Here is a 26,462-nt window from a genome sequence, read left to right as displayed (position 1 = left end):
TCACAGATATAGATATTAAAATAACAAATATTTTACTTTTTTCTTTCCTTTCATTGCTTGTTATCAAAACCATTACAATGTTCCGTGCAAAACTGTTGTAACTCTGTTACATTAGAATTACAACAGTTTTGCACGGAACTTATGTACAAAAACGAAAAATAGTTAAACTGTTGTTGTAATATTTAGCTGGTTAAGCATTTGAAAGTTACTAAAGTTTTACAAGGGATAGATATGCATGTTTACAATCGAATTCCATGATTACTTCATTTTCATAAAATTTTGAGTTACTGCAGTCTTGCACTAAGAGTGCGATATTGTCTATTATAGATCTCAATCCTTAGGGACTTCATGTGTATTTGTGAATATTTTTGTGTTTAAAGGATTTGTTTGTTATTTTCAGTTTGTTATCGGACGAGAAGTTTCTTCCTTTTTACCTTCCTCTGCAGTATAAACTATTCATGGTTGGATATGATGGATTGTATGATATCATTAAAACTCTATCGCTATAGACAAAGTGAATTATAATCAAATGAACTATCTCTCTTAAAATAAAGTAGTTCTATCTGCTCAAGTATATTGATAAAATCTTTTACTGCCATGTCTGGATTGTCATTATTATTAAACAGAGAGGATTAATTATTCGATAAATTTGGTTTGCATTTTAAAAATACAAAATTATGCGTTTATTTTTCAAAAACTATAGTAGAAATTATTTCCGTTTCATTGTGCATAATGCCTATTAATTCACATTGAACCTTTATAGTCAATAGACCAATTATATTGTCTTTTCTCTAGTTGCTCAATATTTAATTTGTTTTTATTTTTAAACCATAAAAATAATCAGAATATTGATTTAATTATTAATTGGGTATTCGTTTTGATATGGTATGCTGATATAATCTATTTATGATTAATTAATGCACTATTTTTTACTATTCAGTATTGGAAATTATAAATAATATAGTCGTATAAAATTCATATCCATGTAATTATTACCAATATCATTGGCCTCCCTAGCCGACATATGCCGTGAGCACAATCAAACAAAGAAAGCTTGAATATCTAGGCCACATATTGAGACACGATAAGTACCATCTACTGTAATTGATTGTCCAGGGGAAAATAGACAGTAAGCGAGGGCCAGGCAGGAGAAGACACTCGTGGCTCCAAAATCTGCGGAATTAGTTGGGGCTCATATCGGTCGAACTATTCAGAAGCGCCGCAAACAAGATCAGAATTGCCATGTTGATAGCCAACATTCGCAACGGATAGGGCACTTGAAGAAGAAGAAGAAGCCGACATATATCTTCTTCTTCTTCTGGTTCCTATCCGTTTCGGATGTTGGAAATCATATTGGCAATCATGACCTTGCTCGCTGCAGCTCGAAACAGCTCCGTTGAGGTTTTCTTAAACCATGTTCGTAAATTCCGCAGCCATGATATTCTCCTTCTACCGGGTCCCCGCTTACCTTTGACTTTACCTTGCAATATAGACTGCAGCAGGGAGTAACGGTGCTGATTTCTCATAACGATATGATAGACATATATCTAGCAATCTTTTTTTGATCTTAGGTTTATCCATATAATAGAGAAAAACAATGCATTTCAGAGATATCTCTTGCCTTATCACTCTTGCCTCTCAACTTTCGAATTAGGTCAATATCAGTTAAGGAAGGTTGTCATTCCATCTTTTGTGCGGTCTTCTGTACTTCTTCTACCGATTGGTGACTTATCTCTTGCTATTTTGACGATACGGGTCTCCTCCATTCTGCTTATGTGGTTATTCCATTATTTTTTTCTATTTTCTGTCCATTCTTTTATGCACTGTACGTTACATTTTCTTCTAATGTCTCCACTTCTCTTTCGATCTATCAGCGTATTTCCTGTAATTATGCTCAGTACTCTCATCTCTACCGTTTCCAGTAGCCTTTGCGTTGTGGCTGTGTCGGGTCTTGTTTCTGAGGCATATGTCATGATTGGTCTTACACTGGCTTTATAAATTCTTGATTTCACCTTAGTGTTAATGTGTCTGTTTCGCCACATAGTGTTATTAAGGCATCCTGCCATTCTATTTGCTTTTTGTACTTAATCTCTCACTTCTTTGTCCAGATCTCCATAGCTAGACAGTGTAATTCCCAGTATTTTATTTCCATTACTTGTTCAATACGGATGCCATGAATTTCTATTTTATATTTGGTTGGTTCTTTGCTGACTACTATTGTTTTAGTTTTCTGAGATGAGATTGTCATAATAAATTCTTTTGCTCTTATCTTAAACTTGAGACACCAGTCTTTAAAGATTATCTTCATCTTGGGCTATCAATATGGCGTCGTATTTTTATTTCTTTGTTTCCCGTTCTGTATCCTCTTTCTTTGTTAACGCTTTTGATAATTTCATCCATAATCAAATTGAAAAGCATGGCGCTTAATTCCTATTTCTATAGGTTCTGTAAGTTGTCTATCTATTGTGACTTCCATTTTGTTGTTTTGGTAGATGTTTTCGATAGTTTTTATAATATTTAGGGGAGCTTCTCTATTATACAGAAGATGGATTACATCTTTCAGTCTTACTTTAGGTCAATCAGACACAGAAGTGCTGGTCTAATATACTCTAGGGATTTCTCAGTAATTTGCTTTAAAACGAATATTCCATCTGTACCCTATCTTCCACTACGAAAACCCTGTTGTTCATCCGCTAAACTTATCCTCTGATTTATTAGCACCTTTAAAATTTTAGTTGTAAGCTTTAGCGTAGTATTTAACAAGTTTATATCTCTTCATTCTTCCTGTATTTTATTGTGTTTTATAATTTTATTAATTATTGTTGTTAATTGTTCTGTCATTGCTGCTCCACAATATTTCAATTACTCGTTTGGTATCCCGTCTTTACCTACTGCTTTTCTGTTCTTCAGGTTTTCAAGTATTTTCCGAACGTTCTGTACATTTATATTAAGTTGTTCATTCGTGGTAATTTCTGATGTTTCCGGTTCTAGCGTCGTTTCTTCTTCCTCTGCATGTAGCTTTTTTTGGTAGTCAATCCACAGTGTTATCGTCAGGCAAAATTATCAAATTATCGTTAATGGTCTTATTAAGTTTCCTTTTCAGTTTCATTTCGTTTTTCTAAAAACCAAAGAACCAGAGACCAAAATGCCATTGAACCTATAAAAATCATACGAACAAGCTGAATTTTGTTGAGAATGTCAATTTTGAGACCTAAAAAAGCAAAAAGTTTACCACTCACCCCCGGGATTCTCCATAACACCACCTTCGTAGAGGTAAAGGAAGTAAAATAAAATAAAAAATTATAATATAAATACTATATTACATACATTAAAGTTACATATTCTTCTAAGTTTATTTTATCATCTAGTCTTTCTTGAAAATGAGTTTTGATGAGCCTTTAGGTGATTTATGGACCTAGAAATAAAAAAAAATATTATACTAAGAGAAATATCCACAGAAATATCCATACCGCTTTTTACTGTTACCTTTAGTTAGATAATAAAATCATTTTTACTAAAATATAATAGGTGTAAGTATGTGTCTGCCAGTCAATAACTGTAATATTATTAATATGACTGTGATAAAAGATGGGTTAAGTTCAAAAATTGTTTAATTTAACTATATTAAAAATTAGGTGATGAAAACGATAAAATCTCCATACAACGAGGAGTTAAACAACGTTGCATTTTGTCGCCAACATTGTTCAATGTTTACTCAGACCAGTTATTTAAAAAGGCACTTGAGAGACAACCATATGGAATAAAAATCAACGGGGAACTACTTAATGTGATTAGATATGCAGACGAAAGATTAATTCTGTCAGATAATATTGAAGGTCTCCAAATTCTGCTTGATCGTATTTACGAGGTAGGAGAAGAAATGGGTATTAAAATAAATTCAAACAAAACCAAATTTTTAGTGTTTAGACGTGACCCACATCCCGATGCAAAGCTTCAATTAAACAGAGACCAAGTTGAGAAAGTTCTCAACTAGATCCAGACATAGAAATAAAACGTAGAATAGCAATGACTAAAACTACTTTAATGAAAATGAAGTCATTTCTTTGCAATAATCATCTCAGTTTAGAACTGAGACAAAGAATGGTTAAGTGCTATGTTTGGTCCGTTTTTGTATAGTGCAGAAGTGTGGACGCTAAAAGTATCGATCATGAACAAAATTGAAGCATTGGAAATGTGAGTTCATAGACGAATGCTGAAGATACCTTGAACAGCAAGGAAAACTAATGAAGAAGTACTAAGGAGCGTCAACAAAGATAGAGAACTGATAAAGACTGTTAAACATCGAAAAATGTCTTATCTGGGACATATAGTAAGGAAAAATCGATATAAAATATTACAACTGATCCTTAAACGCAAAATAGAGGGCCGTAGAGGTGTAGGAAGAAAACAAGTTCCTTGGTTAAAAACATTCGTGAATGGACTCTTTGAGATATCAAATGCAGGACAATTATTCCATAATGCAGAAGATCGAGAAGCCTTTGCAATGGTGATCGCCAACGTCGGATAACTCTGATAGGGCACGCGAAGAAGAAGAACAGGAAAGAGGTAAATATATGAAAAATATAAATGTCTGCAGATCAATAAGACTTCAAACTTTAAAAGCCAAACTACTTGAACATTTATTATTTCAGAAAATCAATACAGATCTGAGTAAAATTTACAACATCAATTAGGTCTACGAGAAAGCCATGCAACTATCCAACAAACGCATAGAATAAATCATAAAATAGACTAATTATTTAAGAAAATATACTGAACATATCGCTTAAGATGTAAATAGAGCTTTTGACAGAGTAGTGGGGCATCCAGATCTGCTCTTGATAACAAAAAATATCCACAAATCACTTACATTAAACTGTAAGCTGTAAGTTAGAATCGAATGTCACTAATAAATAATTTGGTAATGAGTCCTTGGACCATTATGTATTATACAGTAGGGATGTAGCTTCGCTTCAAAAATCGTTTAAAACTTATTTCTTCGACCAATAGAGAAAAGGAAGGAGATTACATATTTCAATCAAATATTAATTTTTCTGTGAGTAAAATATAGGATTACTAAATAAGCCTACCGTCCTAACTATAAACCAAATTTTCACTTACAATTTCCAAACCATTGCTAGTGAAGTTGAAAGTCCTAGAATGGTCTCCATTGGTGATTACAAGGACATCTCCATCAAGTTTTGCGATGCTCTGTAAAAAAAGTTGTTTATTATTAACTTTTTATTTCTAATAAAATATTTTTTTTTATATTAAACTGCAATTAGTTATGTTGTCTATATTTTGTAGACAATTACTTTAGATAATAATATATTAAATCTCATATTGTATAAGGCGATAAAGCAAGTGAAAATGAAAATTGGATATCAAATAGGAAATAAAAAAATAAACATTATATATGTTCTGAAAAAGTTCGAGTCCAAGGAATATCTTATAACCATTTAAAACCAACAGAATACTGTGGCTGTTTGACTTAACGTTGGAGAAAGTTAAGAAATACTGGAGAATAAAGCTTTTAAAAAAGAGCAATTTGTTCCAAGCGCAAAATTAAATAGCAGGGTGGCGAGAGGATCTCCTTTTCTAAGCCCGGTGTCAATGAAGAATTTCTCCGACGTGATGCTGCCAATTCTGATCCGTGCGGAAGCATTCTCTGTGCTTACCTGTGCTAATCGTACCAGCTTTCCAGGTACTCCCATTTCTACCATAGTCTCCCACAATGCTTCTCTGCTAACAGAATCGTAAGCTTGTTTAAAGTCCACGAAGATTTGGTGTACATCGCAGTTGAATTCCAAGTTTTTTTCCAACACCTGGCGTAGGACGAATATCTGGTCTATGGTCGACCTTCCCGGTCTGAATCCGCTTTGGTAGTCACCTATTATTTCCTCTGCGTATGGAGTTAGCCTTCTAGACAGTATTATGGATATAATTTTGTACGTTGTATTGATTAACGATATTCCTCTATAGTTCCGACATATTTGTTTGTCTCTTTTCTTGTGGATAGGTACTATAGGGCTTTCATGCCAGTGTTTTAGTATTTCTTCTCTTTCCCAGGCTTCTCTTATAAGATGATATATGGTGGAGCTTTTCTCCCCCTTTTTTTAGTAGTTCCGCCTGTATGCCTCTGGGCCTGGGGCTTTATGGTTTTTTAGGGACGAAATTGCGGACTTTACTTCATCTAGTGTGGGCCCTGGTATTTTAGGTTCAGCTAACTGGTACTGTTTTTGTTTTCCTGTCATTGTGGGTTTTTCTGTATTGAGGAGTTGCTCAAAATACTTTCTCCATTGGCGGTTTATCTCCTCGTCGTCTGTGAGCAATTGTCCTGCATCGTCTTTTATAAATCTTGGGCTGTTGGTCGTGTTGCCCTTCATTGTTTTATTACAAGAAGTATTACAAAGTAGGTAGGTAGGTATTACAAGAATGAATATTTTTATTGAAACAAATAAATTCTTAACAATATTCAGGTGATAAGCCATTTACTATTTTGAAGACCAAAATCATGGTGAAATGAAATATTCTATTTTCAACAGAGAATCAATTTAGAGCATTAAACATTGTCCCAATAGGGCTACAGTGATTTGTTTTAAGAATTATTCTTATTCCTCGATTTTGTAATTTTTGCAGCATGTTTATTAAGATTAAATAAAAATAAAATTGATGAGCAGTGGTTAAAATAAGGTTAAGCACAACAAGAAATTTGTTAATAACCAAAGAAGTTCAATGTGTTAAATAATATCGTATCGTACAAATAGATGATATATTACCTTAATTTTGCGACCAAAAAAATCTTCTTCAAATTCCTCTCCAATAGTAAATGATGCAACTCTGGTAGTGTTTTGGGCTAATTCAGTAATTGTATATTTGTTACCGTCTTGTTTGAATTCAACAGAGAACTGGCCGCTGCCTTTGATTAATTCTTCTGGTACACCTAAAATATGTTATATTAAACATTATTAAATGGCTGAACTTATTCCTTGAACTTAAGGTAATAATTACCTTAATAGAATTAGAACTTTTATTCTGTACAAAAAGAAGACTGTAAAAATCATTTTTACAAAATCTTGAATGAAGATAAAAGTTGATCAAAGAGAAGACCAATAAAGTCAAATATCTAGAAGAAATATTTCAGCGAAATGAAGAGGACATCAAAGTTAACAAAGAAATTCAATGATTTATTTTAAATTAAGAAGCCAATCAAATTAAGGAAAATGTCAGTCTCATAAACTAACTTAAATTTCTTTTAATTACCAAGAAAATCCTAAAACAACTATCTATGAACGATATAGTAAAACTCACATCTTATCAATGCCTTGTGAAGATCAAGGTGTGTTTCAAATATACGGAAAGTAAAGATGTTATAATTATTCTTAGATCTGAAAAATACCCAAATACCGTATCATCCTACAGGCCGATTTCTTTACAGCCAAAAATTTCAAAACTATAAGAGAAGATATGTTTTCCTTGATGTTTTCTTTTAAGCTGTTAAAAAAGTATGTCATGAAGAACTTAAATGCAGGACTATCAAAATATATTGCACTAGGACCAGCCTTATCTCAGAGTGACGAAGGCTAAGTAAACCACTTACATTCGTTAAGAAGGTTGTCGGGTATCACTGAAGCTTTTGCAGAAAAGGCTTGAAGATCTGTACAAGTGGACTGGAAGAGTAAGGTTACTTTGTAGGATTGTTCAGTAATTAGATTATATTAAATACTATAGAAGTGAAGCAAGCCGATTGTATATGTTGATGCAAAGGCTTAGACTTGGGCAAGTATGCAAAATACATATATTGTATATTTTATGCAACTATCTGGAAAATTTTGCATATTTGTATAAAAAATTACTGGAACTTGTTTAGCACATGGAATGTACAGATTGCGGAAGAAATTAGAAGAAGTTTTGCTTAATAAACTTCCTGATATCAAGCATAATAAAATTATTCCACCAATCTCCTATAAGAATTTAATTTTATAAATTCCATTAGGAATATTATGAGTCATAACTTTAAACATATTATTTCTAACCCATTCGTCGTTTCTAGATCATAAATATACCTGCCGCTAGAAATTTCTAGATTCATGGGTACCCCTACGATATAAAAAAACCTGCTTTTGATGGAATTCCTTCGATGGAAGGTCATCGATTCTTCGCCGTAATTCCAGAACTAACGGTTATTTATATATATGGGACATTTTATTTAAAGGGACAGCATTGGACGCATTGTAATAATTGTAAATAAATTATATAATTATTAGTGTGAAATAAATTAGTTATATTGTACGAATAAAGACTTTAAATAAACTTGTAAGTGTTATAAGTGTAGAACCTTTGATAATAAATAAAGACAATAAATTAGATTAATAAAAATGTTACGATATGCTCCCATTATATCGTGTAGAAAGAAATTTCTCAATTTACAAATATATGTATACAGATAGAAGCCATAAGTTTTTATTGGAAAATTTTAAAAAACATGTTTTGTTTTCATAATTCTAAGGAATAATATTTTACTTTTTACTACTTTAATTACAATTAATTATTAGCTGTACATTTTTTAAATTTATTTATATTATTTTGTAATTATTAAAATAAACAATAATTATTATAAAATTATTAAATATATGTTTCCATTGATAGTATGCATATTTTCTGAAAAAATGCATATTTATTGCATATTTTTGGGTAAATTAGTGCATAATTATGCGCATATTATTGACTTTTTTTGCATATTTGTCCAAGTAAATTGATATAACATATATACATGCAGAATACACTACGCATATATACATGCAGAATATAAAAAATTTAAAGAATTATATGCAAAATGCGAATTGCAAAAACTTTTCAAAAGGGTCAAAAACAAAATAAAAAAAAATGGAGGCCAAAATTTGATATGCAAATTAAAAAAAAATACTAAAAAATGTAAGCTATTTAAGGAATTATAAAATAGAAAGACTTGGGAAATTGTAGAGTAAAAAATGAAAATGTTACAGATAAATATGATGACTTATAATATTTCGAAAACAATAAAAAGTATTCGAAAAAAAAAAAAAAAAAAATTAAAAGTAACACTAAATAAACTTACCATAGTCTTTAAGAGATTCAACGAAGTTTTCTTCCCCAATTACGCTGTATTTTCCAGAGAGAACCATTTTGAATAGGTGCTAGTTCGGATGAGTCTTGATTTCGAAAAGTCAAAAATTAGCTGATATCCTAACCAGAAAATGCTCGATATAAATACAAAATATTATCTAAGATACAGGTGTATTATCGAAAGTATAATATTTAGATACGAGTCCAGGTAATTTGTGGCTATTTGTGATATAATTATCATTTAAGTACTCAGGTGCTGTTGCAGGTGCAATTTGTCATTAAATTAATGTTTAATTTTGATTTAATTAAATACTTTGATTGCTTTATCGAGAAATTTCAAAAGTGGTAGTGTTTATATCAGTAAATACGGGTAAAACAATGTATTTGAATTGATAAGGCGTATCTTTTAATTATTAATTGGTGTCATTACATTATAACATTGTACAGTTCAGTAAAAACTAAGATTAAGGTGCAAAATGTCCTAGGAAATAGATTGATTTATTTCATGACTAGAAAATTGGTATTAACACCCTATATTGTTAATAAGTATTCATAATTTTGTGAATATCTGTTCATGTTGTTTTCCTGAAAATGCCAAGGTGTAGTTTAGATGTAGATACTCTAATTTGTAACCTGCCTAAGTACTTTATTGCGGAAAAGAACAATGGTGGTCCTTTAAAGTCGATAACGTTTGTACAATAACGCGTGTGCAATAATTTAGGAATTAAAGAATCAAAATAAGATCCACAATAAAAAATTACCTCAAAACTCACTCTTCAGCCAAAACAAAGAATACGTGAGAGACGAAAATTTTAAATTCGTAATACTACAATCAAGGTCTAAAGTAGCAGCAAGTTCTTGCTTTTTGAACGGCCTCATAAGATTTTGTTAATCTGTCTTGTTTGTGCAGCTTGTATCCGGAATCGTGGTGAATTTTATAAACAATCGTTTAATTACACGTTGTATATCTGCCATGAACTGATTGACAAATTAACGATCTAAGAGCTGTTCAAAAGAAGGAAGAATAAAGGCAAAAAGAATGTAGATTTATATATATATATATAAATATATATATATATATATATATATATATATATATATATATAAATGTAGATATATATATATATATATACATATATATATATATACATATATATATATATATGTATATATATATATTTATATATATGTATATATATATATGTATATATATATATATATATATATATATATATATATATATATAGAATAGAAACGAATAGAAATATGCTTTATTGTCACTGAAAATTGTACAATTTATTGGGAAAAGCTTACAAAAAGACAGAAAAATAACAATAACAATTTAAAACTTACTGAAATTACATAAATCGTTAATGTCACAAAATAAAATATAATAAAATACACAAAATTTAAATTACCCTTCAAGGATCATCGATTAGTGTTACTCTTTTTTTTATTGCTATTAACAGTATTATGGAAAACAATACTCCACCAGTAAAGAGTACGCTATACGCAGATCTCATAATTGATTGTAAAGGAAGAAACAAAGAACTAATTAAACAAACCTCACAAGATACTATTTCTGCATTAGAAAAATGGTCAATAAAATAATCGGGACTGAAATTTTGTTCCAACAGTAGTAAATGTATCCATTTCACCAGAAAACGTAATGTTAGTAGTCCAGAACTTCTTCTTTTTCTAATGGCGCTACAACCCTTTGTGAGTCTTGGCCTGTTTAACAATGTTCTTCCATTCTGCCCTGTCGGATACTTTCCTTCGCCACTGCCTGATGTTCATAAGATCCCTCTCTACGTCGTCTATCCATCTTTTACGGGGCCTTCCTCTTGTTCTGTTTCCTTGGGACTTCCATCTCTGGACTACTTTTACAGCTCGATTATCTGGCATTTTTTCTAGGTGACCAAGCCAGTTTAGTCTTTGTGATTTTACAAATCTGACAATATCTGCGCTCTGCATTAGTTCATCCAGCTCGTGGTTCACGAGCTATCCTTTAATTCTCCACGAACTATCGCTGCATTGGGTTGGTCCAAATATCTTCCTTAGTATTTTGCGCTCAAATATTCTCAGTTGATTTTCATCAGTGGTTAAGAGGGTCCACGTTTCACATCCATATGTGACCACTGGTCTAATTACTGTTTTGCAGATTCTCAGCTTAGACTCACGATTCAGTAACTTACTTTTCATTAAGTCTTTGTATGCATAAAAGCACTTATTACCGCTAAGAATCCGTGCTTGTATTTATTGACTGATGTTGTTGTTGTCATTTATTATTGAGCCTAGGTAGGGAAAAGTGAAGGCGTATTTGTAGGTATGGTTGTCTACCTTCAGATTCTCATGTTCATTCGATTTTGTGCACTCCATATATTTTGTTTTGCTTTCATTTATATATAGACCAAACGTAGCAGCTTCTCGTTTCAGTTCTATAACTTTTTCGCTTAATACCCTTTTGTTGCGGCTTATTATGGCAACATCATCCGCATATGCGCATATTTGCATAGATCTTGTATTAATACAGCTGTCCAGAACTTACAATCTTTAATACGAAAATAAAATATGTTGATTGCATCAAATTCCTTGGAATTAATTTTGACAAACATTTAAATTTTAAGCAATATATTTATCGTCTTAAAACATCTTGTCAACAATATTTGAACATAATGAAAGTCCTATCTACTAAAAATTAGGGATGTGATCAAGATATCCTATTGACAGTATATAAAAGCCTTATTTGATCTAAAGTCGATTACGGTTCAATAGTGTATGGGTCTACCAGTCAATCACTTTCAAAAGAGTTGCAAATAATCCAAAATGCCGCTGTAAGAATAGCCTTAGGAGATTTTTGTACCACACCTGCAGATAGCTTACTATGTACTAGTAGGAGAAATGCCATCAACTGTAAGATGATGTATATCGTTACAGGTTTGAAAGAATCCTGAAGAAATGAAACATTTTGATTTGTTAACCATTCTTTTATTTTATGTACTGTCCAGGAATTTATTGGTTGCTTATTAAAAAATTCCTAGTGGTAGGGGGCATTATCCAACACTATAAAAAATGGTTTCTTTGGAAGCACTTGTTCTTTCAATCATTTTACAAACATCTTGTGATAATTAGCCGATTTTGGTTTTGACGAAAACACAAGATTCACTTCATCAATAAAACCTTATTGTCAAGTTCATGCAATATATATTTTTTTCTTTTTCTCAGTATTGATGTGTTTTATGGATTTTATATTCTCGCCCTGACAAGTATGTTTTATTCTTTAGCAAAACATCTACGTTTCGTTTAAATAAACAAATGAAGCAAGTTCTTTTTTAAAATTAATATAGTTTCTTAAAAACCCGGTTCTTTTGTGAATGATAGTAACTCTTTCACACAAGGCTTTTCTATTGTCTTCCATTTTGAACCTAAACTCAACCTGTTTCAAAACTCTTCAGAGACTTACTTAAAAGATATATCTAAAACACGTCTCGCCATTTTCGCTGGTAATACACTAACGAACTCTAATCAAACTCACTTTGACGAACCTATTAGTGCAAAGTTGAAGTAAAATAAAATAAAAACATTAAAATAAAAAAACTATATTACATAAATTAAAGTTACATATTCGTCTAAATTTATTTCGTTATTTAGTCTTTCTTGAAAATGACTTTTGCTGAGCCTTTAGGTGATTTATGGACCTACAAACGAAAAAACATTAATATATTAGAGTATTATTACAGCCAAAAATATTCACATCACTATTTATTACCTTCAGTTACAGAATTAAATGATTTTTAGTAAAATATAATAGGTGTAAGTATGTGTCATCAAGTCAATAACTGTAATTCTTAATACGACTGTATTAAAGCACAATTAAGTTCAAAAGATTAGATGTATATGTGGAAGAAAACATATGAACACAGCTATTTCTGTCTAAAAAATTGTCCACGCTATGTCAAGCTATTTTGTATTTAGCAGAGCAAACCATAGTAATGAGTAGACTTCGGCAAATATGCAAAAAAAAATGTAGAAAATATGCGCATAAATATGCACGTGTTTACCCGAAAATATGCAAATATTTTACAAAATATGCATACAAATAAATAAAAAAATCGTAAAATAGTAACAATTTTATTTAAAAAAAAAGTGTACATAACTAAATATTTCCTACTATTCATTAAGATTTACATTTATTTTAAGTAACTACATCATTTTTAAGTATGAATAAACTTATTTAGAATTATGGTAACAATAAATGACCAAGTGGTGTTCAAAATTTTCTAACAAAAACTTGTGGCTTCTGTCTGAGTACATATATTTATATATGGAAAAACTTCGTTCAACATCAACTGATTTAACGGGAGCATTTTTCAAACTAACCAAAACATTTGGTTCTAAATTCATTGTTTCCGAAATATTTCCAGCTAGAACACTGACTACTTCAGAAAGAATATGGTAACCTTTATTTTTTTCCATAGTAGCTTCAATTTTTTTTAAAATATCTTTTCCAATATTACCTCTAACGTTCCGACAACATGACGCAAATTCTTTTATTAATGCTGTACTTTCGAACAATGACAGTTTTGGTGATTCTAACTGAGTAATTGTTTTTTGAACAAAACTAAAATTTGATTTTATAAATGAAAGTTCTTGTTGAAGCAAGTTACTCTGAAAAGTTTGTTTAGAATCCAAAAGAGATTGGAAACTTTCATCTGTTAACGTATCAATTATGTTCTTTATTTTAACAAAATGATCTGCATAAAAATTAGCTGCTTCTAACCATGTTCCCCATCGCGTTAAAATAGGTTGTGGTGGAAGAGGAATGTTAGGTAGCATTTCTTTATAAAGTTGAATTCTTATGGAGATTTAAGAAATACTTTTTTGACACTGGATATCATGGTATTTACAAGAGGAAACTTTTTTCGTATTTCCTCTGCAACTCTGTTTAATCCATGCGCTACACAAGTAACATGTATTAAATCTGGGAAAAATATTTTTAAATTTTGTCCTGCTTTCACCATATAAGGAGCAGCATCCGATAAAATAAGCAGTAATTTATTAGAAGGAATAGTTGTCAGAAGAAAAAAAGTTGCTAATGTTTCTTGTATAAAACGCGAAATTGTTAAAGCATTTGTTTTCTCAAGTTGCTGGCATGAAATAAGATGAGATTTTGGTAAGGTATCTTCTTTAAGAACACCAATCAATAAATGAGCAATATACTTTCCTGAGGAATCAGTGGTTTCGTCTACAGATATGTAAAAATAATTATCTGCAATTTCTTCCTTAATATTAATTAACACCGACGAGTATAGCCCGTTCACATTATTTCTTCTTAGAGACCGATCACTTGGAACATTAAGTTTGCAATATTTTTTTAGAAACGAACTAAAATATACATTTTTGCTAATTTTGAAAGCGGTATGTTTGCAGACACTAATGCGCGACACAAGTCTTCATTAAAAGTTTCTTGCTCATCTAATTTTTTTGAAGTAGATTGGAAACATTTAGCCATTGAAGTTTGATGTTTTCCTCCTATTTTTCCTTTTTTTGCAATGTGTGAAGCAGTTCTCACATGTTGGTCTATCTGAAATTTCTTCTCACATGCTATCTATAAATAAAAATAAAAACCTTTATTTTAACCCAACCTTTAAAATATAAAAATATACAAGGTGTTTTTGGTTAATGAAATAACTGGTTTGGAAAAAAAAACACTCGCTAAGTGTTTTAAATGCAGTATTAATCCACAAATTAGTTTTTGTTACTAACCATTAGTACATCATATAACTTATTTTAAAATTCAACAAAAGTTTTTTTTTGTTAATTCAATTACAATAAAAATAATTGTGTTTTAGAATAGCTGATTTCATAAAAAAAAGTAAAGGTGAAACATTTTTCTAAATACACACCATTGTATTGTACCATGGACAATTTTTTCTCACTAAAGGAAGCTATTTTTCATTTAAAAACAACCTACGAGTACTAAATTTCAAGTAAATACGTTTATTGGTTTTAAAGTTATTATTGTTATTAACTAAAAGAATTTAATTTTTTTTAATTTTAACACCCTGTATCTCGAAAAGTAAATAAGTTTGACCCCTCATTAACTATATCGTTTTGTTCAATTTTTCGAGAAGTATCTACAGTCAAACGTTGTAAGTGTCATTTGGAAACACCCTGTATGTATGAAATATTAGATATTTAATAGAAAATATTAGATACTTACAATTTTGCCACAGACTGAACAGTAGATTTTTCCCATATCCATAGACAGCTCTTTATAAGGTTTAATCCAAGTTGAAGCACTGGTTGTTTTAGGCATTATAAAATCACAATCTTCCTTTTTGTTACGCACAACGAGTGTTTACGCTTTGAATATCAAAACAAAAATGATTTACAAATCTGAGCATCAAATTAGAAATGTTTAGGTACCTAATTCAATAAACTGGGAGATTTTGGAAAATCCCTAAATTAGGAACAAAACTATTAGCCGTTTACCTGCTGTTAAGATACAATAAATTGTAGATAGATTTGGGGATTAGATCATAAAATGCAAATGAGCGAACCCTTAGCGATTATCCAATAACTGAATGCCTCAGTGACCGAGACTTTCTAAGAATGTTGAGGGCTACTTAAATTGATCTTCTTTGAAATTGTAAATGTTTTGTACCTGTAGAGATTACGTACTTAGATCATTTCTTGATTAAAATGACTACAAAATTTTATACAAGAATTGAAATAAATTGGTATGTTTAAAAATTTTCAAATACAGTATAAAAATCTGAACTTTTATGCACTTTATGCAAACTTTTATACAAATATGCCAAAATATGAAATATTTGCATAAAATATGCACAATATGCAAAATATGCAATATGCATATTTGCCGAAGTCTAGTAATGAGTAATGAGCAACAGAGATAAGAGTTTAAATGTTTTAAAGACTTTATTGCACTTCTTTTATGCGATACAAAATAAAATTAGCCACTTTAAGCCAAAAAACTTGCCAACAATAGACAAAATGATTGGAAAAACAATAAAAAATTACTGAGTGTAAGAATTATACTAATTATCTATATATTAAATGCTTTACTAAGACATAACTATTGGTCGAGAGATATGAAAACAGCTGAAATAATTTTAATATAGGAAATAGGTAAATATCTGAAAAATATAAATGTCTTTAAATCCATAAGACATCAGGCTTCTAACGTCAAACTACTTGAAGGTTTATATACAAGGAGTAAGTCATAAAGCAGATTTAGCATTTAACATATATGCTAAACGTGTCTTTTTAGATGTTCGTAACACAAATTTTTGACAGAATAGTTTGGTATCCAAATCTGTTCTCAATAACTAAAAATCTCTACCAATCAATTCTACACTTAAAGTACTAGAATTGTACCTCTTTAATAAATAATTTGAACTAAGAATTAATGAAAAAACATCGATAAACTTTTCTATGAAAATAGTATTCTACAAGGAGATGTCCTCGGACCACTTATTTATCTATTTTACAGCAGAGATGGCCGAACAAAAGAAAATAGTCACAGTAACTTTTACTGATAATACCAGTACTAACCGTAAAAATAATGCTCCCACAATGATTTCAAACCTCTTATACGATCACCTAAAAATTTTTAAAAAATTGCCACATATGGAGAATAAAAATTTGAATTAATAATATTGAAATTCAGTACAAACTACAATCTACAAGCACATATTTTTCAAGTATAGGTAAACAGTAAATTATTATAAAAAAGATCAGTAATCAAAAAAAGAAAACAGATCGGTTTAAAAATGAAAAAACTGTAAGCGGTAATCGGCAGGAGATCCAACCAATCCTTAAGAAACAAACATTTTATACATAGTCGGTTGACCGATGTTCTTTATTGACCTAAACTCTGCTGAAAGCAACAAAGGAATATACGAAATAGAAAACTTGATGAACCATAAGGTCAAAATCGAATCGCCTTGCCAAAAAAAGCTGATACCCCAGTGCTCAAGATGCCAGTGTTATGGACATACGAAAGCATACCGTTGGTCGTCCAGAAGCTCTATTTGGACCAATTGTCGGAGTTCCTATGGGTGAGAAATGTTACACTTGAAAGATGTACTACCATAACGGAACTAACAAAAATTATCGAGTATTATGCATTCAACATGAAAAAAGGCAATGGCGAAGTCTATAAAGAGTGGTCTGTGAAGACAATGTGGAACACTACAGCAAAAATGGTACAAGGAAAATATTTTACGGAGTACGGCATAAAAATCGACCCTTTCACAGATATATCTTTCAAATGAGCAAGATTGGCCAGATATACCAAGCTGAGGCAGCTTCAAAGTATTCAGGAAAAAAGAAAACTCAGTTTAAAAGCATTATTCACCGAAGATCTATTAAAAATCATCCAAAGCTACGACGAAGAAACCCCCGATGGAACACAAAAAAATTTTTTTCACCTTTGCTTATTTGAACTTGCTTGGAGAGGCAATGGAGCCGTAAACTGCAAGATTTACTTTTTTCAGGAATAATTTGATGTTATGGAAGAATTTACGGGCCGAATTGAATACAGCAGCATTTTTTCCAAAACAAATCAAGGCAGTTCGAAAAGTTTGGCAAGCAGCAAATGACTGGTAAGAAATTCATCAAACGAAAATTTATAGGCAGTTGGATTATTTTTGAAATTAATGGAAAAAAGAGGACCAAAGATTTTATTAGCCAGACTCTTTCTTACCGTTCAACCCAACTGGAAGGATCGATCTTGGTTCAAAAACTGTCCACTTGGAATCAACACCGTATCTAAGTGGACAAAAATGTGAGCTAAAAAAATTGGAATTGGAATAAAAAACCATAAAATAACAAACCATTCTCATTGTACTTCAGCTGTGTCAGCCAACTACAGGTCAATATGTAGCATTTTATTTTGAAGTCCCCTCGTATACGTGTTAATTGAAATCCCCTTATATATTAGAATATAATTAGAATAACGAAGAATTTTTTCAATGTTTCTTAGTTCGTATCCTTCAATTTATAACCAATATAATCTTTCGTTCCTTTGGGTCGCCGCCGCCGATAATGAATTATTTTATTGTTTGTTTATGTCACAGGCGCGGGTTCTTCGACGTTTCTTTGTTCAAACCGCCCGATATTGCGTTTTCAAATTAATCTACGTCTTAGTTTCCGTTGTGTTTAGTTTATACCATAAGTGCTTTGTTTGTTCTAAGTTTTGTGAGCAATTTTTTTAGATAATTTCGTCACTCTCAGTGGAGCCGCTGTTAGAGGCAGTGGTTTCGGTGTTAGTCCGAATTTTTCTTTTAATTCGTAATGTTTTTTTGTTTTTTCGTCTTTTGTCATGCGAAAATGTGCAGTATAGTAGCAGTGTTGAGTTTTAAGTGCAGTCGATGAGGTTGACAGAGATAACGGAAGAATGAAGACGTTTTAGAGGTCGGTCAAAAAGAAAACCGACAAATATGTTAGAGAAGTGGTATTTTACTCAAGTAATGTGTTTATAAAGATATCAACATTTCCATTGTCCAGTTTTTAAGAAGCTTTTACATGGTGTGTCCAATGTGCCAGTTTCCACCTCAAACCTCAATGTCCTAAGCAGCCGTTTAGGGATATTTTTTTACAGTTTGAAGATGTAGTTTTTTGTTCCAGTTATTGAAAGTTATACAGTGAAACTCAGGTAACTTTTTTTTGTGATCAGATTTTAAAAGTAAAGCAGACATTTTTTTAAATAAACGTAATAATTGCTTTCATACAAAAAAAAAATTGTAATGTTAAAGTAGTAAATTTTTATGGTTTGACTTTTAGCTGTCATTTTATTTGTTCAGTTTTGTTTTAAATTTAGTATTAACATATGACAGTTAGCACTATTTTTGACATTTGGTAAATACCTAATCATATTTGAGAATTTGTTTTTGTTTTTTAAAGAAGGTTAACCACTGTGCATAGTTTCACTTAAAAAGATATTTTTTTGATTTGTAATAATTTGTTTCTGCTGCAAATTGTCGCCCATTGACAATTGTAAGTTTTTTCTGTATTGACGTGACAACGTCTTAAATTAGGTTGTGGCTCGGAGTCATTCATGAAAAAGTGTAACGCCCGCTCACGTCTGTTACAGTGAGTCACCGAACGAGAGAGAGGCCCGCCGGACCGGCGAATGCCTTGCGTCTCTCTCCCACTCAAACATGATCGGTCCGCTGCGCGCGCAGCACTAGAGAATTAGGCGCGTTGAATCGGTGCGTGCTTCCGTGCTTGTGTCTCTGTCTTTCTCGAGCGTTCTTGGCGTTCAAGAGACATTACAGCAGAAACACTTCCTTTCATTTCATATTTCTCCTATCATCGTCCTATCCTCAACAAAATCACTCAAATAGAAATTAGTTAAGTTTAAGTTTACATGTACAATATTTTAGTAAACAAAATATATTTCTATAGTTAAAATTTGTGCAATTCTTATTTTCATTAAATTCCTTGTTCCTATTGTGCAATTTAATAATATTCATATCAATAAATATTCTACCGAGAAAAAGACGTTGTCACGTAAAATTTTCGCCCGTAAAACCGACTTTACAGGCAACCGATTTTTTTTTAATTGTGACTATTAATATAGTGTTTTTATGTTCTCTATGTTTTGTAACTGTTTGTGGTGACACAAAATAAATGTTAAATTTAGTTTTTCAACATTTTGTTTATTTTTTGTTACTAACCTTTTTTTGAGTTTAATTTGAAAAAGTTTTTGAATGTTTTGCATTTCTGATAATTATATCCCCAGTTACAACTAGCTGGTTGTAATAGGTATAATTAGGCACTTCAAGTGGCGCCCTATATCAAATTTCTTGAGGTGTTTCCTGTTTCATTTTCATTTTGTTTATCCCAAGAGATTTATGACCCTTTATTTCATTTTTCTGTAGTTGCCCCAATCCAAACCCTCTTGTCTTTTACTTATCCACGACCCCAGCTCTCCTACCAAAGCCTGAGTGCCCGTTCGCACAAGTAGCGATTATTTTGCTTACCCTTCTCCACCCCCATAGTTTCTCTTCCCTCAATTTTCTACCCCTTGTATTAATACTTCTATGGTAGGCAAAATATTTCGTTACAAATAATACACAAAAGCATGCTTTGGTACAAAAGAATCGGCAAACTACTATAGCTTAATTGTACATTTAATAGTGTTAATAAATAAATAAAGATTATATTTCGTTTATATGGTGCATTAATTGTCTCGTGAAATATTCTTGTCGAATATCATTCGACAGAAAATTATTTACCAGCAAAATGTTATTCTGGTTTTATTCAAGTTTATTGCTATTTGGCAATTTTCGCTTATGAAATGTTGATAAAATCACTCGACTGACGTTCCGTGATGTAACTGTCAAAATTTAATTCGCGAAAATTGCCAGGCAACCAACTTTCATACCAGTCAATAATATTGCAGGCAAAAGTTTTTCTCTTATTATATTATATACAAAAAAATGAAATCCAAACCACAGTATGTAGGCGCCACTTGTCCTGAATAACTCTAGAAGAAACAAATAAAAATAAAACCGTCTACAATGCATTAATTTGACCAATAGATAAAACAAAGAGGCTTACATATTTTAATCACATATTTATTTTTCTGCGAGTAAAATATAAGCTTACTAGCTAAGCTTCTACTGTCCTACCTGCAAACAAAATTTTTACTTACAATCTCCAAACCATTGTCAGTGAAGTTGAAAGTCCTAGAATGTTCTCCATTGGTGACTACTAGGACATCTCCTTCAAGTTTTGCGTTACTCTGCAAAAAAAGTTATTTAGTACTTATGTTAAAATGTATTTCATGTTAAAATTTAATTAGTTATATTGTATGTATTTTCTAGACAATTGCTTATGAGATAAATTGAGCATACCTACTGGGTAAGGTGAAAACAAGTCAAATTGACAAGAGGATATCAAATAGGAAGTAAGTATAAACACATAATGAGTAAAATTATAAAACACAATAAAATATTGAAAGAATGGAGAACGAAGGAACTAATTCTACTATTCAAAAAAAGGGATAAAAAAAACCAGAAAACTGCAGAGGTATAAACTTGTTAAATACTACGCTAAAAGTTACAACTAAAATTTTACAAGTGCTAATAAATCAGAGGATAAGTTTAGCAGATGAACAACAGGGGTTTTGTAGTAAAAAATCGTGTAAAGATGCAATATTCGTTATAAAGCAAATTACTGAGATATCGCTAGAGTATAATAGATCAGCATTTATGTGTCTGATTGAACTAATGAAAGCGTTTGACAGAGTAAGACTCAAAGATGTAATTCATCTTCTGTATAATAGAGAAGTTTTCCTAAATATTATAAAAACTTTTGAAAAGATCTACCAAAACAACAAAATGGAAGTCACAATAGATGAGAAACATACAGAACCTATAAAAATAGGCAGCGGAATAAGACAAGGGGACTTATTGAGCCCCATGCTCTTTAATCATGGATAAAAGTATCAAAAGCGTTAACAAAGGAAGAGGGTCCATATTGGAAAACAAAAAAATAAAAATACTCTGTTAGTCTACGCAGACAACGCCATAATGATAGCCCAAGATGAAAATAGTCTGCAAAGACTAGCCCAGTGATTTGACATAAAAGCAAAAGAATTTAATATGATAATCTCATCTCAGAAAACTAAAACAATAGCAGTCAGCAAAGAACCAACCAGATGTAAAATAGAAATTGATGGCATCAGTATTGAACAAGTAATGGAAATAAAATACCTGGGAATTACACTGTCTAGCTATGGATACCTAGACAAAGAAGTGAGAGATCAAGTACAAAAAGCAAATAGAGTGGCAGCATGCCTTAATAACACTATATGGCGAAACAGACTCACTAACACTGAGATGAAGTCAAGAATTTATAAAGCCAGTGTAAGACCAATAATGACATATGCCTTAGAAACAAGACCCGATACAGCCACAATGCAAAGGCTATTGGAGACGGCTGAGATGAGAGAAGAAGGATTACAGGAAATAAGCTGAGAGATCAAAAGAGTAGTAAAGACATTAGAAGAAAATGTAACGTTCAATATATAAATGAATGGACACAAAATAGAAATAAGAATGGAATAACCACATAAGAAGAATGGGGGAGACCCGTGTCTACAAATGTTATATGCTTCAAATTTACTCAAAAATATTTAAAAAAGTATCTAAAAAAGTATAGTTAATATGATACCTTAATTTTGTGGCCAAAAAGTTCTTCTTCAAATTCCTCTCCAATAGTAAATGAGACAACTTTAGATTTGCCTCTAGCAGATTGAGTAATTGTAATTTTGTTACCGTCTTGTTTGAATTCAATAGAAAACTGACCGCTGCCTTTAACTTGCTCTTCTGGTACACCTACAAAAATATGGGAATATATTAAAAATTATTAAATGACTACAAAGTCAAGCTAAAGAGTCGACTATATTTACGAAAATATTTTGCAGAAAAATCCAACAAAGTGAATGGATAGAAATGTCAATTGAACTTCTTGAACTAAAGGTAATAATTAGTCCAACAGAACTAGTATTCTGTACAAAACCAAAACTCAGAAGGATCTGGTTATACTCTAGATTTAAATCTGATAAAACTAATTTAGAAAATTCTACTTAGTAACCTAAAAAGGAATCAATTAGTAACTACTTAAAATTAAAGGGCGGATAATATGCAACTTGCATTTTGGTCGTTTAGAGTCCATGCATTTTCAATTGAAAATATTTACGAAGTTTCAACCTGGAGAGATTACAGAGGTCTTCCTATTCATCTTCATCTTTATTGTCTGTGATTTTAGTTTAACAATAAGTCTGTGATTCTCGACAAATGTATTATTGTAAATCCCTGAATATATTTACGTATTTAATGACCTTTCACTGACAATTCAAAATCGCTTTTACGAGTTTTCAAATAAGAATGCATATACTTTAAGTAGACTTTAATGCATTAAGGGATTAGCACCCTTATCTTCGAAGGTTTTATCTTCTCATTTTATACTGATATTTTAATAAATCATAAAAGTTATGTTACATATTACTAAAAGTAATGAATTAAAGAGTGAACATTTTTATTATAAAAATTTCTAGTTTTTTTTTAAACAGTATCTTCGAATCTTAATGATTACAAATGACGATAAACGAGAAGAAAAAACCAGAAGTGGTAGAAATGGGCTATCTAGTCGGATATCCAGACTTAATTACATCCCAAATGAAGAAATAGAAAGAAGAACAGGAAGATTTACAATAACGTAGATAAAATAAAAATTAATAAATACTATTTGCTAATAAACAGAAGCAAATGTTCTGATTCGAACATGAATAAAGCTTGAAAGGCAAATATTAGAATTGAAATGTAGAAGGAAAAACAGAAGAGTAAGCCCAGAAGGAAATGGATGGGCCAAATGGAGGAATATAAGTGATGAAAGGGAAAACTACTCAATAATTAAAGATGATGGCCAAAAATATAAATTTATAGAAAAATATGCAAAGGAAAAACCGGTGACTTATTCCGACGCCTCAGAGACCAAAAATACACCTGAGAGTGTATATATATATATATATATATATATATATATATATATATATATATATATATATATATATATATGTGTATTACATTTATGTAAAATTCATAAAAATTGTCGTTTTTTCACTTATGGTGCAATAAATATAATTGTATTGAAAAAGAAAACAGTTTATTACTAAAGATAACAATAAAGAAACTCACCATAGTCTTTAAGATATTTAACGAAGTTTTCTTCTCCGATTACACTGTATTTTCCAGAGGGAACCATTTTGAATAAGTGCTAGTTTGGATGAGTGTTAAGTTTAAAAATTCAAGAACTAACTGATATTCTAACTCGAAAATGCTGATATAAATATAAAATTTTATCTAGGATACAGGTGTATTATCGTAAGTAAAATATGTAGATAGGAGTCTAGGTAATTTGTAGTTATTTTGTGACACACTAATCATTTAAGCCCTCAGGTGCTATTTCTGGTGTAATTTTTCACTAAACTAATATTTAATTTTTATTTAATTGAACATTTAGATTGCATGTAAAAGAAAATGTGAAGGCATGGGAGTACCGGTACGGAACGAATACCTATATACGTTAAGCTTTGCAGACGATCAAGTAGTGATTGCCAAGACCAAGGACCTCAGCTACATGATGAAGAAACTACAAGAAGAATATACCAATGCTGGCCTAGATATTAACCCCGCGAAAACAGAGTAGGTACCTATCTACAAGTGAAGAAGACATAGAAGATCTAACGTAACAATCAAAGGAAAGGATAAATTCAAATACTTGGGATTTATAATCACGAAAAAGGCAACAACAGAAGAAGAAATTACACAAAGATTAGGACAAACAAGAACAGCAATCCGACAACTTAACTGAGTATGGTGGGATAGACACCTAAATATGAAGACAAAAACACAGATTTATAAAACATTAGTGCGAAGTGTTATGATATATGGGGCTGAAAATTGGATCAAAAACAAGAAAAACAGCAGTAAGATAGTAGCAATAGAGATGGAATGCCTGCGAAGATGCTGCAGAGTAACAAGAATGGATAGGAGAAGTAATGACGAAATAAAGCAAAGAACATCAATAGAAACAGACATATTAACATATATAGAATAAAAAAGACTAAAGTGGTATGGACATGTAAGAAGAACTAGCGATAGCAGATGGATAAAGAGAATAACCGAATATAGCCCCATAGGAAGGAGGAAAACAGGACGACCCTGAAAATCCTGGAGGAACGAAGTAGACGAAGCCATGAGTAAGAGAGGCCTAAACTATGGAGAATGGGACAACAGAGAGAGATGGAAACGGTTGAACGAGGGAAGGCAGTGAATACTGTAGAATCCCTGAATATATATATATATATATATATATATATATATATATATATATATATATATATATATATATATATATATATATATATATATATATATATATATATAAATTAAGGATCACTCAGAAGAGTGGTGGGTTTTTTCGGTCAAAAGGTGGAGAAAAAAGACAAAGTTGATGGCTACTTCATCTATTTATGGAAGACGTTTCGCTTTCTTAATCAAAAAGCATCATCAGTTCATCTAAAAAGAACAATATGAAAAAACCACACAAGCATGGAAAAGTTGTTACATGTGTTACCTTAAAAAGATATGTGATAACAAAGTTGTAAAGACACTTAAGTAAATGGATATTATACGATTATGATGTATAAACAATAAATTGAACTAGATAAGTTAACAATTTGTTCAAACTAAGCACAGCAAAAAGAACATGTGGTTTTGTTTTTTTTATATAAATGTTTAAGTTAAAAAAAAACATTAAAAAAGAGAATGAAGAACTAAGAAAATCAAAGAAGCACTTCCAACAATATAGCAATAGTTATGATTTAATTTTTACCTTAGGTAGCATTATTGTATTAATAAATTAAATATATATATATATATATATATATATATATATATATATAATAAGTTAATTACATCTGTTGCATGTCTTGAATCTGTTAAGATTTGATTGATCTGACTCGTTGCTGCTTCAAGTTTAACAACTGTAATCTATTATCGCTACTGACGTTGTGCAAATCATGCTGTCTTATAGTGGAGATAAAACTCGCTCTCCTCCTATTCTTGCATTCATGTAACCTAACACAATCTTAGTGTCATTTTGTGTAGGCTTACTCTAAGTCTTCGATGAACTGTTGTTTTTCTGGTTTGCTATCAGTCGGAGTATGTGCATTGATCAAACTGTAATTGAAGAATTTTCGTTTTGTTTTAAGCGCAAATAGCAAATTCTTTGACTGTTGCCTTTTATTCTTTGATTTACAATAAATCCCACTGCATCTGTATTGACTTTCATTGCAACTATAATATATAGATGGGATTCTCTTGTCAAGAGCGCTGGTTCCCTTGAACCGTATTTCGTGTGGTGCTAAAACGGTGACTTTGTACGTGTTCGCCATGTCTAGTAAAGATGTAAGTACTCCAGCTCGGTACAGGGTTCATATATTCCATGCTTCTAATATCAATTCAATTTTTCGTTAGCTGAGTCGTCGTCGTAAGTTCCGTCTAGCTAATAGTTCCTAAGGTTCAGTAAAATATGCCTTTTTATAAAAAGAGGTTGTTGGCCTCTAGTCCAATCCCCAACATGAATGCCAGAGATTCTTCTGTTTAATCTTGCCATACCTTAATCTGTTTTGGTTGGTCCGCGAGTGGTGTTTTATTTCGCATTTAACTGGTTAGGACGTTCCCCTATTCACCACCTGGGGATGTGTCCGATGGGAGACGGACGGACTGCAAACCGTCTTTTCCATACTTTTTCTT

General features: G+C 31.3%; 2 protein-coding genes across 2 annotated transcripts; both read right to left on the bottom strand.

Moving 5' to 3' along the window:
• Positions 1–3,300: 3,300 nt before the first annotated feature.
• On the bottom strand, positions 3,301–9,334 carry LOC140435472 (fatty acid-binding protein, liver-like). Its single transcript, XM_072524205.1, has 4 exons — positions 9,098–9,334; positions 6,780–6,943; positions 5,122–5,211; positions 3,301–3,415 (listed from the first exon to the last, which is right to left on the bottom strand). The coding sequence occupies exons 1-4, from the start codon at positions 9,162–9,164 to the stop codon at positions 3,365–3,367; spliced, it is 372 nt and encodes a 123-aa protein (XP_072380306.1). The 5' UTR covers positions 9,165–9,334; the 3' UTR covers positions 3,301–3,364.
• Positions 9,335–12,688: 3,354 nt separating this feature from the next.
• On the bottom strand, positions 12,689–23,991 carry LOC140435471 (fatty acid-binding protein 1, liver-like). The gene is made up of 4 exons (XM_072524204.1): positions 23,841–23,991; positions 22,315–22,478; positions 20,792–20,881; positions 12,689–12,803 (listed from the first exon to the last, which is right to left on the bottom strand). Exons 1-4 carry the CDS (start codon positions 23,905–23,907, stop codon positions 12,753–12,755), a joined length of 372 nt encoding a protein of 123 aa, XP_072380305.1. The 5' UTR covers positions 23,908–23,991; the 3' UTR covers positions 12,689–12,752.
• Between the last annotated feature and the right edge of the window lie 2,471 nt (positions 23,992–26,462).

This window comes from Diabrotica undecimpunctata, chromosome 3 (genome assembly GCF_040954645.1).
Source record: "Diabrotica undecimpunctata isolate CICGRU chromosome 3, icDiaUnde3, whole genome shotgun sequence".
In the NCBI taxonomy this organism is placed as follows: Eukaryota; Metazoa; Arthropoda; class Insecta; order Coleoptera; family Chrysomelidae; genus Diabrotica; species Diabrotica undecimpunctata.
Note: the sequence above shows the minus strand (reverse complement) of the source record. Positions and strands in the feature narration are given on the sequence as shown.